This window comes from Taeniopygia guttata, chromosome 7 (genome assembly GCF_048771995.1).
Source record: "Taeniopygia guttata chromosome 7, bTaeGut7.mat, whole genome shotgun sequence".
Classification (NCBI taxonomy): Eukaryota; Metazoa; Chordata; class Aves; order Passeriformes; family Estrildidae; genus Taeniopygia; species Taeniopygia guttata.
The window spans coordinates 21,337,292-21,349,898 of NC_133032.1; the positions used below are offsets into that span (position 1 = coordinate 21,337,292).

A 12,607-nucleotide genomic window follows, 5' to 3' on the forward strand; every position below is an offset into this window, starting at 1 on the left:
CAGAAGAAATTTGTGGTTGCTTTTGGCCAGAACTCAGCATAGAACATATTTGAAGGAACTGGGGGAGGTTAGGTTTTAGTCTGAGGCAAGTTCTCCGTTTCCTTTAACTCAAGCGGCTGCACACCACCACTGAATGGCATCGTAATAATATGTTACAAACCACGGTCTGGTGATCCTGGAATTCCTTATAAGTTAATAGCAGTCATGGTCCACTAATCACAGCTAGGATGTTTTAAGCAACTGTCTTTGATATATTAGTTCAAACACACCATAGAAAGCCTTCCTTATGCTGGCTTAGTAATAGATCAGTAGACCATTAGACAGAGTGAATAACCTAGGGGTTTTCTGTTGGTTTCTCACCCTACCCCACTGCTAATCCCAAGAAATTCTTGAGATCTACATGCAGCCTCAGTGAGCAACCACAGTACAGTAGTATGGTGTGGTTTTAAAGTAACACTGGGTCAGACATGGAGATACAATTGTTTAATGAATTCCTAGAAGCAGAGCCTGAAACAGTGGGGTCCAACAGCAGAAATCCTCTGCCAAAGACTTCGTTCTGTTACAAATGGCACAGAAACTAGCAGGGTGGCTGCTCGTGCTATGTGACTGCCCCCATCTTCTTGCAGCAGAAGACACTGTGTGAGGAATCTTTTGAGGTGGAGTTCTACGTTCCTGAGACAGGCAGTACTCATCCACTGGTGATGGGAGAGCCCCTGTTCTCAGCCCCGTGCCTGCCGAGGCCGTGCTGCATGCAGGGTGTTTGCATGGGAAGTGCTCCACGTGTTAGAAACCTCCAGGGAAACCTCAGAGCTGGGGTTGTTGACGGATGTCCAACAAGGAGAAATGCCCCCCCCCCCCCCCCCCCCCCAACAGCAGCACGAGAGTTTGAGGCATGTGCTCAGCTTCCTTCCTCTTCTGTGAGTGTTGGTATGAGGTTTCATTTACATTGTTATTTTGCAGCGAGAAGGAAGGTGTAATGACTGTCTCTTTGGTAATATCAATGTTTGGCTGTTAATCATGGATGGGAACAAGGTCTGGGATCTCCATCAGCAAAGGGGACTGACTTACCATTGATCTACGTGCACTGCATCTTGTTGAAGTTTTTTGACCCATTTGATTTCTTAGGTTTTCTTTTGTGAAAGCCCTCTGATTTTTCTGCCATTATGGAGAAAAACATCTCTGTTTTTAAATATGGCAGATGGGGATTTCTTCAGATGTCCAACAACTCAATTGAAGGAGACCTCAGGAGACCTCTCCCCTTCCCTGTCCCCCTTCTCAGCCTGTCTTTTCATCTGCAATCTGGAGATGTAAGGGCTATAGTAATAGAGTGTCAGAGGAAGTAATTGATTCATCACACACCAAGAGAGGAGCCTGTTGCCTTCAGTGTCAATGGAGCTGAACCACAGCCTGGAAGGGTGAGGGAGGCTTGTAAACACTCCATGGCTGAGCTGGCAGGACAAAGCAGACACACTGCCATGGCTGAACAGGAGGGGGACACAAGGGTTGCTTGAAAGAAAATCTTTCTGAATAAAATAGTGTCAGGGTCCTTATTTGTGGAAGAAACAGGGACAGTTCCATCCCCCTGTTCCCAGAGCACATTAAGGAGAAAAGGTACCTACCAGCCTCATGCAGCATCCCATTCCCTTGCCTTGGTCTCCCTCTTCTATCTTGATGTAGCTGCCTCTCTGACCTGTGGTCCTAGGCTGGGCTGAGCTCACCTCAGGGGTACCAACCAGCCCCTGCCAGCAGCCAATTCCTCCCACACCTCCAGATAGTCACTGCTGTCAAAGAGAGCCATGCAGGAGGCCACTGCTGCCAGTGCACAGCAAGGTGTGGCATGTACATGGCACAGCACTCGCCCTCACTCAGGCATTGACTGTGCTCAGACTTGGCACTGCTTGGTTCAGATGGCTATTGAGCTGCAATGCCCATATTGTGAGGAGAGAAGGGGGTAGGAAATGCTGTGCTATGCAGTAAGCAAGGAGGGATCAGGCAGGTTTGGTGCACTGTTTGTCCCAGAAACAGCTCTTGCTACAAGCTGGCACAGCCAAATTGTGGGAATGCCCAAACAGTGGAGGCTGCAGGCCAGTCTTGGCAGCAAAGCTTTACTCACTTGTGCATCAGCTAAGGCAGGATCTGGGCTGTGAACAGGCTGTGTCTGAGAAAATGCGGGGTCAGAAAGTCATGCTATGGTGGGCCAGTCCCAGGGTGACCATCCATCATTAATGAGGGATGTAGACAGCCAGGAGGGTGAGGGTGGGCTGGTCAGGGCTCTGTTCTTACTACCTTCTTCATACAATTGGTGCTTAACGAGGTGTTTATTTCAGTTTTGTGCTGAAAAAAAAGCCAGTGCAAATGAGTGCTAGTGGAAAGCCCAGCTACCAAGCTCTGATCCGCATCTGATCCCAGTTTTTACTCTTTACTTTTGCTTTTCACTGCATATTGTGTCTAAGGCTGTGACTGATACTGCACCAGCAAGGTGTGATGGGACATCACTCACTCCTCTGGCACAGCAGGCCACGTGAGTGTTCCCTAATGCTCATCAGCACCCTAGAACCTGGACAGCCTGACCTAAGCTCATCTCCATCTATTGCCTGGGCTGTCAGGCACTAGATCCCATCAGAAAAGGGAGATCTGTCCCCCCCACTGCAAAGAGATCAAAGTGAGCATTTGCCCTTGCCTTCTGCCTGCTCTGCTGCTTTTCAGCAGTAAATTTTTCTTTTGTTTGGCTCTTATCTTTTATTATATTTATTTTTTTTCTCTCTGTTAGTGATTAAGTGCCTGTGAGTGGTGACAGTAAAATGACATAGAAACCAGTCTAATTTTTTTCCACAGATGGATTGTAGCAGAAGGAGAAAAGTGCAAATGCATTTTCTCAAGTGTCCTGTGTTTTGGGGTATGAAAGGGTTGTGAGTTGCTTCAGTTCCCTTACAGCAGCAACAGAAGGCAGAATGCCATGGAAAGGGGGCTTATTCTAAGCATGCTTTATATATTTTATTCCTGATTTCACTATGATTCTCCCCTCACCAATGAACACCAAAGACGTCTTGCAACAAAAGACCCCTGTAGCTAAAAATAGAAGAGCGAGGAATTTATAGAGATGGTTCTGGAGACAGAAATAAAATTAAGCAGCCATGTGTAGCTCCTGAACAACAGCCTGCAGAAAACCCCCGAAGTGCACATTAACACATCTCTTCTCTGATATAGCGGTCGGTTTTCCAGCCATGCCCCAGATGAGAGCACCTCTGCACTCCGCAGCGGTCTGGCAGCACAGCTTGAGGGAGGCAGCCCGGCATGAGCAGCAATGCACAGGGGAGCCTTTGCTCTCCTGTCTCAAGGGAGGGCAGCAGCATGCTAGGAGCTGAAATTCCCTCCTGAATCACAACTTGCCTCAGGAGCACTTCGCAGTTAGGATTTATTCCTGCCTTTGCACGAAGTATTTTGGCTACCTTCCCTCCCTAGCCCCCCGCATTAATTTCAGTAACTGCTGAAAGCCTCTTCCTATCAACAGTGCCTATAAGGGGGTGAAAACAATTATCCAGAGTAAAAAAATAGAGGCTCTTTATAGTTTGCATTTTTTGTCTTCAAGGCTTTTTGAAGTTGTTTTCCAGTCTAATAGGGTTATTTTCTCTCCTTCTCTATTTTTGTTTTTCTCTCCCTTTTTCCTTTTTTTTTTTTTTTCCTTCCCCTTTAACTGGATAACTGCATTTTTTTAATTTCTCAGAAATTCTGGTCAGATTTTTTGAGGAGATAAGGAAATAATCCAAAGCACAGTAGAATGATTACAAACCCCCACAATACTGTGATTACCCAAGACGTAATTGGATACAACAAATTCTAAACAAACTTCCGAGAAATCCTAAGCAGTTTTGCCTGTGCCATCACCCCCCACTCCCCCCACACCAGCCTAGCTCTCTCCCTGCTGCCATTGGATTTTTGTCATTTTAGTCACTGAAATCCAGTGAAATCCCTTCAGATTCAGAGCAATTATAGCCCATTTCTCTCTGTTGTTGCCAGAGTCAGTTATTTCCATAAGAGCAAAACAAAGGCAAGCTTTGTGAGCATCTTTTGCCTCCACATAGGCAAAAATGGCCCTAAAAGGTTCAGACTGAGATCAGATTCATCTCTGCATTGTTCAGACACCCAAAGCCCAGGTCTAGTCAGTAAGAGTGATTTAAAGTCCTTCTGTTGTCAGTGCAGAAGAACAATTAATCCGTCCCAAGCTGGTGTGAGAAATCTGCTTCCACTGAGTGTAGAGGACATTTAGTTGGCTAAACCTAGATGTGGTACAGGCTTTTTAGTTCTGTGCACAAAGCCATATCAGAGCCTGTGTCTATAAGGACTGATTCTCTTAGCACACCAGGATAAATTAGGAGTGATTACCCTTAAAATGATGATTTACACATGTGTAAAACCAGTTCAAGTCAAAGGAGAATCCAATTCATCTGCTGTATTTATAATTAATTACTCTGATTAAGGGCTGGCAGCTAAGATCAAACTTCATTGCTCTTGTTTCATCAGACAACAGTGCAACAGTGGTGCTTGCCTCTGCTATCATGGCTGTAAAAAAAAAAAAAAAATCATTTAAAAGTCCTCAGTAGCTTCTAGAACAATTTAACCTTTGAAGGGCATGTCCTGTAGTCGCTCAGGATTGTGTAAACATCACAGAAAAGTTTTTTTGTCTTGCGCAATGTAACCACCCATGAAATAAGGATTTGCTTGGAAGGTGTACAAAAGAGCATAAAGATGGGTGGTGACACAGAAAAATCTACTAAGCCAGCTAGTATGTAATGGACATTAATTCTAGCCACCTCTTGATTGCACAACAAGCACGGAGATGCTGGTTCACCGTTTCTTAACTATGTCTATACTGCTGCTGCTATTTAATTTCTAAGAAACTGTCTGTTCTTAGAGGATGTTCAAAAAACCTCTTGCTTTTTATAACAATTTCTGAGAAATAAACCTCCCACCACCTTTTCAAAGGGGGAACAATTGCATTTACTAGCTACCATTGTGGCTAAGCACAGGCCTTCCCCAGCTACCTACAGAATATTAACACCTGCCGAATTTCACTAGAACTGCAGTTTCTCTTCCTCTCCTCAGCAGATGCATTCAAGACAGAGTGACATACAGTTCAAGCAGATCAGAGGTCTTGAAGGCTCAAGTCAGCCCTGGGCATTCCCAAATTTAGGGTTGTTGGCATGCAGTCTGTACCTATTTGTCTCCCTGTCTATCTAGGCCAGATTTCTCCAATATAATATAATCTCTCCAGTCAAGACTGGCTTCTATTCCTGGCTGTACTGCAAACTTCCTGCGTGACCTTGGAGCAGACACTGCTCCTCTCTGCCCTCCTACCTCCCAGGATCTCATGAGAATCCCATCATTACTGTTTGCCAGCTGCAGTCATGAGCCCCATGGAAACGCCTATAAATAATAGCTCCAAATTAAACATTGGGGAAGTTCAGGTTAGAGCGTTGCCTCTCTCTCCAGTCCTGGCAAGCACTGGAAATGGGGTTTTGCTGAGTGCAAGTCCTCACCTACTTCAAATCATAGCTCTAGAGAGAGACAGAGGAAGCTGCCAGCTCAGTCAGAACTTGGCCAGTCCTCCTTAGGCTTTGAAGCAAGGCTTGCTCAAGTTTACGTATTCAGAGGACTTGTGATATGGCTGTGAACATATGAATAATTTGGTATTCAGGTTTCTCCCTATCCTAAGCTGATGTCCCTGTAAGGCCCTTGAAGCATGTTTCAGGGGGGAAGGACTCAGCATCTCTTGGGACCTGGGGGTGAAGGTCCGTGGGGTTGTTGATTTGGCGTCCAGCAGTATGGGTCACTAAACTGTTTGTGTTGAGTGTCCCTCTGGAGAGGAGCACCCAGAGGAATGTCACAGGCTTTCCGATTCTGCTCCCCAGGTAAGCTGTAGCATTTCTCAAGCTCAGCAGTGCCTGGGTGGGCTCCTGGGAGGTCTGTCCTGGCCCTAGGGGATCATGGAGCACAGCTTAGTGGTCAGGGAGCAGATTGCCTATTTTGCAGCAGAAAAGGACTGAAAAGCTGGAGGTCGTCTCATAATCGCTACAGCTGGGGCTTGTTTGCCTTTGTTGCACCTCATTTGGGAAACCAGCAGCAAAGTGACTTCAGAAAAAGAGAAAGGAAAGCCTGGGAAGCAGAGAGGTTGAGTGGAGGAAAAAGCAAGCAAACAAGCATGAATAATACAGGCTGCAGAAGTGCTTTATAATTATTTATAAAAGCTCTCCTACCATCAGCAAAGCACTTTCTACTAAAAAATCTGTAATAAAAATTCAGCAGTATTTGTAAGCATTGTACATTTTTTGTTTAATTATGTTAAACAACTTCAAGAAGACCATCTAAGCCTTGTATTTCCCTTCTTTCTCAGTCTTTGTTGTCTGGGCAGTTAAAAGCACTTCAGCATTGCCTCCCAGCCTCAAAACTCCCTGGTGAAAAGCAGTTTGAGGTAGTTTCAAACCAATTCACTGGCATTCTTACTCAAGTGGCAGCTCAGAATATCTTGCCATTGTGCCATTGGAGGAGCAGCCAACTGTGGTCACCTTCCTTGCAAATGAAGAGATGGGTAATCAATTCATCAATACACTTGTGGGTTACAGAGGTTGCACCCTGCCCTCACATGTTTATGCTTGGCTCGTTGGAGCAATGCCTAGGTGTGGAGAAGTGGCCATGAAATGTACTTGGAGACATCAGCTTTCCCAGTGGAGGTAATGCCAGAGAGGTCAGCCCACAAGAATGTTGGTGCATGTTGACTGAAACAACGATTTGGTTATATGAGTGAAATGCAAATTGCTGGGCACCGTATGAGACAGTTTGAACACCATTGCAGCATAAACGTGTCCCACCCAGCTGTGCCCTAGGCCATAGTTATCTGAAAATGAAATGGTTAGACTAGAAAACATGATTGGGTTTTCTTCCAGTTTTTCTTCTTGTTTTTCACAAGGGAAGAAGAAAGTCTAGAAACCATACTTAAGCTTAACAGGAGCAAAGAGTTGGCCAAACTGGATTGAAACTTGTCCAGTGACCCAGAATGAGGAGAATGGGATTTATCAGTTTGTTTGATGGTGGGCCAAGGCATGGACACGACTAAAGCACATGGTTCCAAAAGAATCTGTGGTGGGGATTAGCTGGCATTCTTGCTGAAGTTTGGAAGTTTAACAGTTTTGATTGGCTGTCTTTGGTGTTTCATTTTGAAAGCCTAAAGCTTAATTGCTGTGATGGAGAGGAAGTAGGGGCTCCTGCTCATCTGGGCTGGTGCTATCTCCCAAGTGTAATACTTCCCCAATTCACACTCTGTTTATGACCCAAAGGAAAGGTTTTGCCTCATGCAGAGCAGAGGGCTTGGGCCAAGATTTTTTGACTGGGGAAGAAAACTCTTATACATTTCTATTAATTTTACATTTGGCAAAAAATTATTTCCTGACCTTCTTGTAAAGGCTTTTTTCAGTTGTTTTTAACATTTGATTTATTAAGGATTAGCTCCAGTGTGAGAAAGCGAAGTCAGATGCTTGAATGAAGCCAAATAGGGCTTAATTTAAGGAGGCAAATATTTCCTGATGATTTACTTACTAGATTCATTCTTCTAATTTTCCATTTGCAGATTTCCCATGAGCAGATTGCAATATTCCCTAATTGTATGTATTGGAAGTCTGTCACCCATTCAATACGCAAATATTTCTTGGTCCAGAACTTGCTTCTGGAACTCCAGGGCTCCTACAGAACTGGGTGGCTTGAGGAACCATGTGGACAGCAGTAGGGTATTTGCTGTGCTGGCCACAGCAGAAGCTGTGATCATTGCAGTCAAGCAGCTGAAGCCATGTACTGTGTTGGCAAGGTACAACCCCACGAGGGCACAAACAGATGTGATTCCCTGGGATGCAGCTAACCTCTGCCTAAGCATGAAAATGGCAGCTTTTACAGTCCACTCCATTAACTGTGTTTTGCCAACATTCATGTTTTTGCCAAATTAATTTTTTGCCACATACTCACAATTTCACTAGTAGCCACTAGCTCTGCAGCACAGATGTGCACTTCAGATGTGGAAAGGCTGCAAGCACACTGAAAGCAAGTAGTTATTTAGAGAACAAAATGTCCCTGCTGTTTGCTCAGTACTACTTTAAATAAATAGACAAACAAGGAGGAAAAAATTCTACTTAGAAGAAGCCCTAACACTGCCTTCTATGTTCCTTCTCCCTGGAGAGATGGTAGGATGAAGCTACACATGATGGACATTAGTGGGGTCACCAGGGTGCTGCTGACTGGTGTCAGGGTAATAAGGGGTCACAAGGTGGCAGGGGCTAGGCCAAGCTGAGGAGAGAGCAGGGGGAGCAGAGCTTCATTTGCATTGCTGTCTGTCCACACACCAGCTAAGCCAAATGCTCTTCCTCTTCGAGTGCCACTTCTCAAGAACGCTTGGATTTCACCTTGGCCAAGCCAATTGACTCTGTAATGAAGTTAAAGGCTGGGCAATTGCAGCTAGTTGAGTGCTCAGTCCAGCATAGACAGGATTTTATCTGCAGGCATTTTGCTTCTGGCTCTCAGCCTGATTTAATCCCAGAAAGGAGTGAAACCAAAGCTGTCTGGGCCATCTTTCTTTGTGGAGGAGCACACTAAGTCCCTGCAAGTTTGTTTTGAGACTGTTGCTCTCAGATATGTGCTTTGCAGAGCGGGAATGAGTCACATGAGGATCATTCTGTATCCAGCAAGCTACTTCTCCTTTCAACTCTCCATTCTCAAACAGAAGATCTTGTGACAAAGAAGAAAGGCAGATTCCTGGCAGCCTGGAATTGCTTTTTTCCTCCCTGGCCCCTTAAGAAGAGCTGTAGTGTGTTGTTCAAACAGGTTGATACAAAGCAAATAAACAGCCCTAGAGAGATGGTCAGTTTCTGTAAATAGCAGCGTGCTGGCCACAGAGGAGAGGGGCGGGAGAACGTGGGTGTTAGAAAGCAGCTGAAGAACAAGATGTACATGTAAAAGCTGTTTGTTTCTTCACAGTACACAGAGCCTGATACTACTACCTTGCCTACTCATGGCCTAGAAAATATGAAGGGATCTGTGGCAGTTTCACCTGCCAGCCAAGCTTTGCAACAAGCTTTTGTCTCTGCACCAGGAGGCAATTCTTCTAACCCTATGCACTCCTCCCCCAGACCAGTCACATACCCAGGCCAGTGGGCAGGTGGAACATCTTCAAGTAGGGTTTAGCAAAGGCAGGTTGCAGTTACAGGTTTGCAGGGTGTACAGGATCAGCAATATTGAGTGTGGGTACCCAGCTCTTACACAAAACTTCTCATCCACAGAAAATCTTCATTAGCACTTAATAGAAGATGATTAATATTAATGTCCAAGTGCTAAGTGAGTGTACTTGCCATGCTTGCTAAAGGACTAGTGTGGTATCGGTGTACAAAAGAGCTACCTGCTCACACAGATTGAACACTGACAGTCTCACTTGGCACGTACTTGGCCAAATCCCACATGGATACCTGAATAAAGTGAGCTCTGCCAAACAGCACAATGGCACTTCAGAAGAGAGCTCAGGGGAGGAGAGCAGCCTCAGGAGAGTTGTGTCTGAGCTCCTCCCATACCAAAGGAGTTTTGTGGAAATGGAGGTAAAGTGTGTCCTAAATTTTGCATGTTGGCTGTGAAGGTGAAGCGGATGTATGTGCAACAAATTAATTATGTGAATGACAGCAGAGGAAAGGACCTAAACATAGTCAGACAAAAGAGATAAAGTGTTCTGGGGTCTATGGTGTGGTGTGAGTAAGAGAGTCCCCGGTACCTGTCTGGAAGTCGTTCTGTGAAGTATGCAGGTACCAAAAGTGATTTTTGTTTGTGCCTGGCATCCTGAAGCATCTCCCTGACAGATGGTTTCACTGCCGTTTCACCTGCCTCCGCAGGTACGACTACATCGAGATCCGCGATGGGGACAGCGAGGCGGCAGACCTGCTGGGCAAGCACTGCGGGAACATCGCGCCTCCCACCATCATCTCTTCTGGCCCCTCTCTCTATATCAAGTTCACCTCAGACTATGCACGGCAAGGTGCCGGCTTCTCTCTGCGCTACGAGATCTACAAGACAGGTGAGTGTCTGAGTCAGTGCCTGTCTCCCAGAAGTTTGACACAACTATTTTTGTCTGGAGATGCCTTTGACCACCTTTTCAATGTGATTTCTAGCATATTTTCCACAGATAAAGGACTTTTTTTTTTTTTATTGAAGCAAGTCTGTGCATCACATTTCCAAGAAGGTAAAGATGTTAGTGGAACATGACAGTGCATTTTTGGCTCACAGTATGGCAATTAAAGCAGGGTTCCTCCTTAAATGCTCTCTTGTATTTGAGGACTAGAAACATATATCTTTACTCCCTGGCATGTGTGGAGCTTGTTAGGGCTAAAAGGGGATTGTCCCTCTGTTAGAAGTGCATGGAGCTCCCCCTCCTGTGGAGTTGTGATTCAGGGTTAATCAATGATGCTGTGCTTTCTCTCCATGGATGTGGGGTTTGTAGCTGGGAAGCTCTAGTCTTCAAGTGACTGCTGTCAGCAATGCTGTCGAAGTCTGAGGCAGCACCCTTCCACGCTGATATAAGAGGAACTGTTCATAATTCTATTTAATACTTAACTACTATTGAGGAAAGAAAAATCTGTTCAAAGCCCTTTTAATAGTGTTGCTGTCTAAATATTTGCCAGAATTTTGTGCCTGGGAATAAAAGCTTGGAAAAAATAGCCTCTGCTCTGTGTGCATGTGAGAGAGGTGTGTCTGTGTGCTGAGGGATCAGGAGAGTGTTTTGTGTGAGCACACAGGCACCTGCCTTGTGCCTGCATTCCTTTGGTGATGTGTTGGAAGAAAACACACATGGCTTTCAGTCATTGCATCCAGCACCAAAAAAAAAAAAAAAAGTCTGTGCCATGGGAAGAACCTAAAAGGAGCACAATAGGGTTGCTTATCCGGCATCTCTAAAGAGAAGATGGGGAACACAGGCAGCAGTGCCCAGGGGCCCTGGGCCAGGTGTGCAGCAGGCAGAGGTACACAGACAGCCCACAACCTGGCCATAGGTAGATGTGAATGTGGACACTTTTCTGCAAGAGAATGAGACTCCCTAAATTCATTGTGAATCAGTGAGGACAGGACATGTGTGAAGGTTCAGATGGATGAGGAAAATGCTGTTGCTGGTGGTTGCCTGGACTGCATAACTGGCCATTGAGCAGCCAGCTCACCACCACTGTTAGTTTATGGTTAGGATGCAGATTAGTCCTGAAAGTTTAGTGATTCAGCCAGATATTGTGGTTTGCTAAGGCCAGTTGCCATCAGTGAGGATGACAAAGAATGCAGGTGGGAAGACCCACCTCAGCCCCCCTTGCCTCTCCCTCCCTGCTCACACCTCCTGTGTGAGGCTGTGCTGGGTTGTGCCTGACCTCACACTGCATCCATGCTCTGACTCAGGGCAGAGGCAATGTGGGGTGGTCCAGCTAGCTAAGGTGGCCTGGCCATGCTGTGGGAAGGGATGGCAGACAGGAACCCTGTCGGTCTGGCTGGGAGCCAGCAAGGGACCAAATCTATGAGGAAAGGAGAAGTTGTTACTGGGAGGGAGGGAGAGGAATCAAGGGCTGATCTGGAGGAGAGCAGGTATTGGATGGAGGCTGTAGCTGAGTTTGTATCCCTCAATGAAAGGCCCTGAAGTACTGCCTTCAGGTCTGAAGTGGTGATGGGGCTCCTTTTGTCACACCCACCCCTGCAGGCAGCCATCCTCTCCAGATACAGCCACACTTTCTTATAGCCACACCTCATGAAATCAAGCCTGGCAAGGCAGGCTCTGGCACAGGAGTGTGGATGAGCCCGTGATCCAGGAGCCCTCCCAGCCCACATCTGCCTGGCCCCAGTCCCTGTCAGGGCTCCAGAGAGGGTGGTGGTGGGCAGTGCTGGCTGCAGGGCTACTGCAGGACACGGGCCAGGTTTCCATCTGAGCTGTCAGGGTAGCCAGCAAGGGTGTCACCAGCTTTAAAGGTCATTAGATTGTCATTGTCCACATCAGTAAAGGCAGCAGTGGCTGCAGATTCCTTCTGTCTTAACGGCGACCTAAAAAAACTCTTTTCAATGGAGCATTTATTTCCTCACCTTGTGCTAAATTTCCTTTATCACAATGTGAGAGAGAAGCAATCTGCATACAAACAACCACATACCATTCTTTGAATCCCCTGATGGGTATCAGTCAGCAGCCTGTGGGCTGACAAGGGGCCTGCCCTGGCTGGTCCAGCTTCCCTGCTGCTCCCTTTGTGAATCAGTTTCCAAGGGCTGGGCATCAAAGTCTCCTCTCAGGCTGGCCTGTGCTGCCGAAGTCAGCATGACTCCCGTTTATAATCTGCAGCTTCCTTATAAAAAGCTGATCATTGTGTTTGCTGCTATTAGCCAAAATGTAGACAAAGATGCCAAATGTGATAAGAAGCAATTAGGAAACTGTTGTCAAATGTGGTGACAATAGTTACATATTGCCTGTCTCTAGAGGACTGTCCCTGACTCTGGGTTTAGCCTTTGGGTTCCTCCCTAGCTTGTAGCTTGTGTTATTTTCACTATTTATCTGTCTTTCAGGATGTTTGGA

The 12,607-nt window shown here is 46.1% G+C and overlaps 1 protein-coding gene across 10 annotated transcripts in view; it reads left to right on the forward strand.

The window, feature by feature from the left end:
• The window catches only part of NRP2 (neuropilin 2), an 88,720-nt gene that overhangs the window by 18,617 nt on the left and 57,496 nt on the right, over positions 1 to 12,607 (forward strand). For all 10 annotated transcript variants that reach the window (XM_030277637.4, XM_030277639.4, XM_072932343.1 and 7 more), the window contains exon 3: positions 9,915 to 10,096. In XM_030277637.4, coding sequence (XP_030133497.3) covers positions 9,915 to 10,096 — 182 coding nt within the window. The remainder of the gene's footprint in view (positions 1 to 9,914; positions 10,097 to 12,607) is intronic.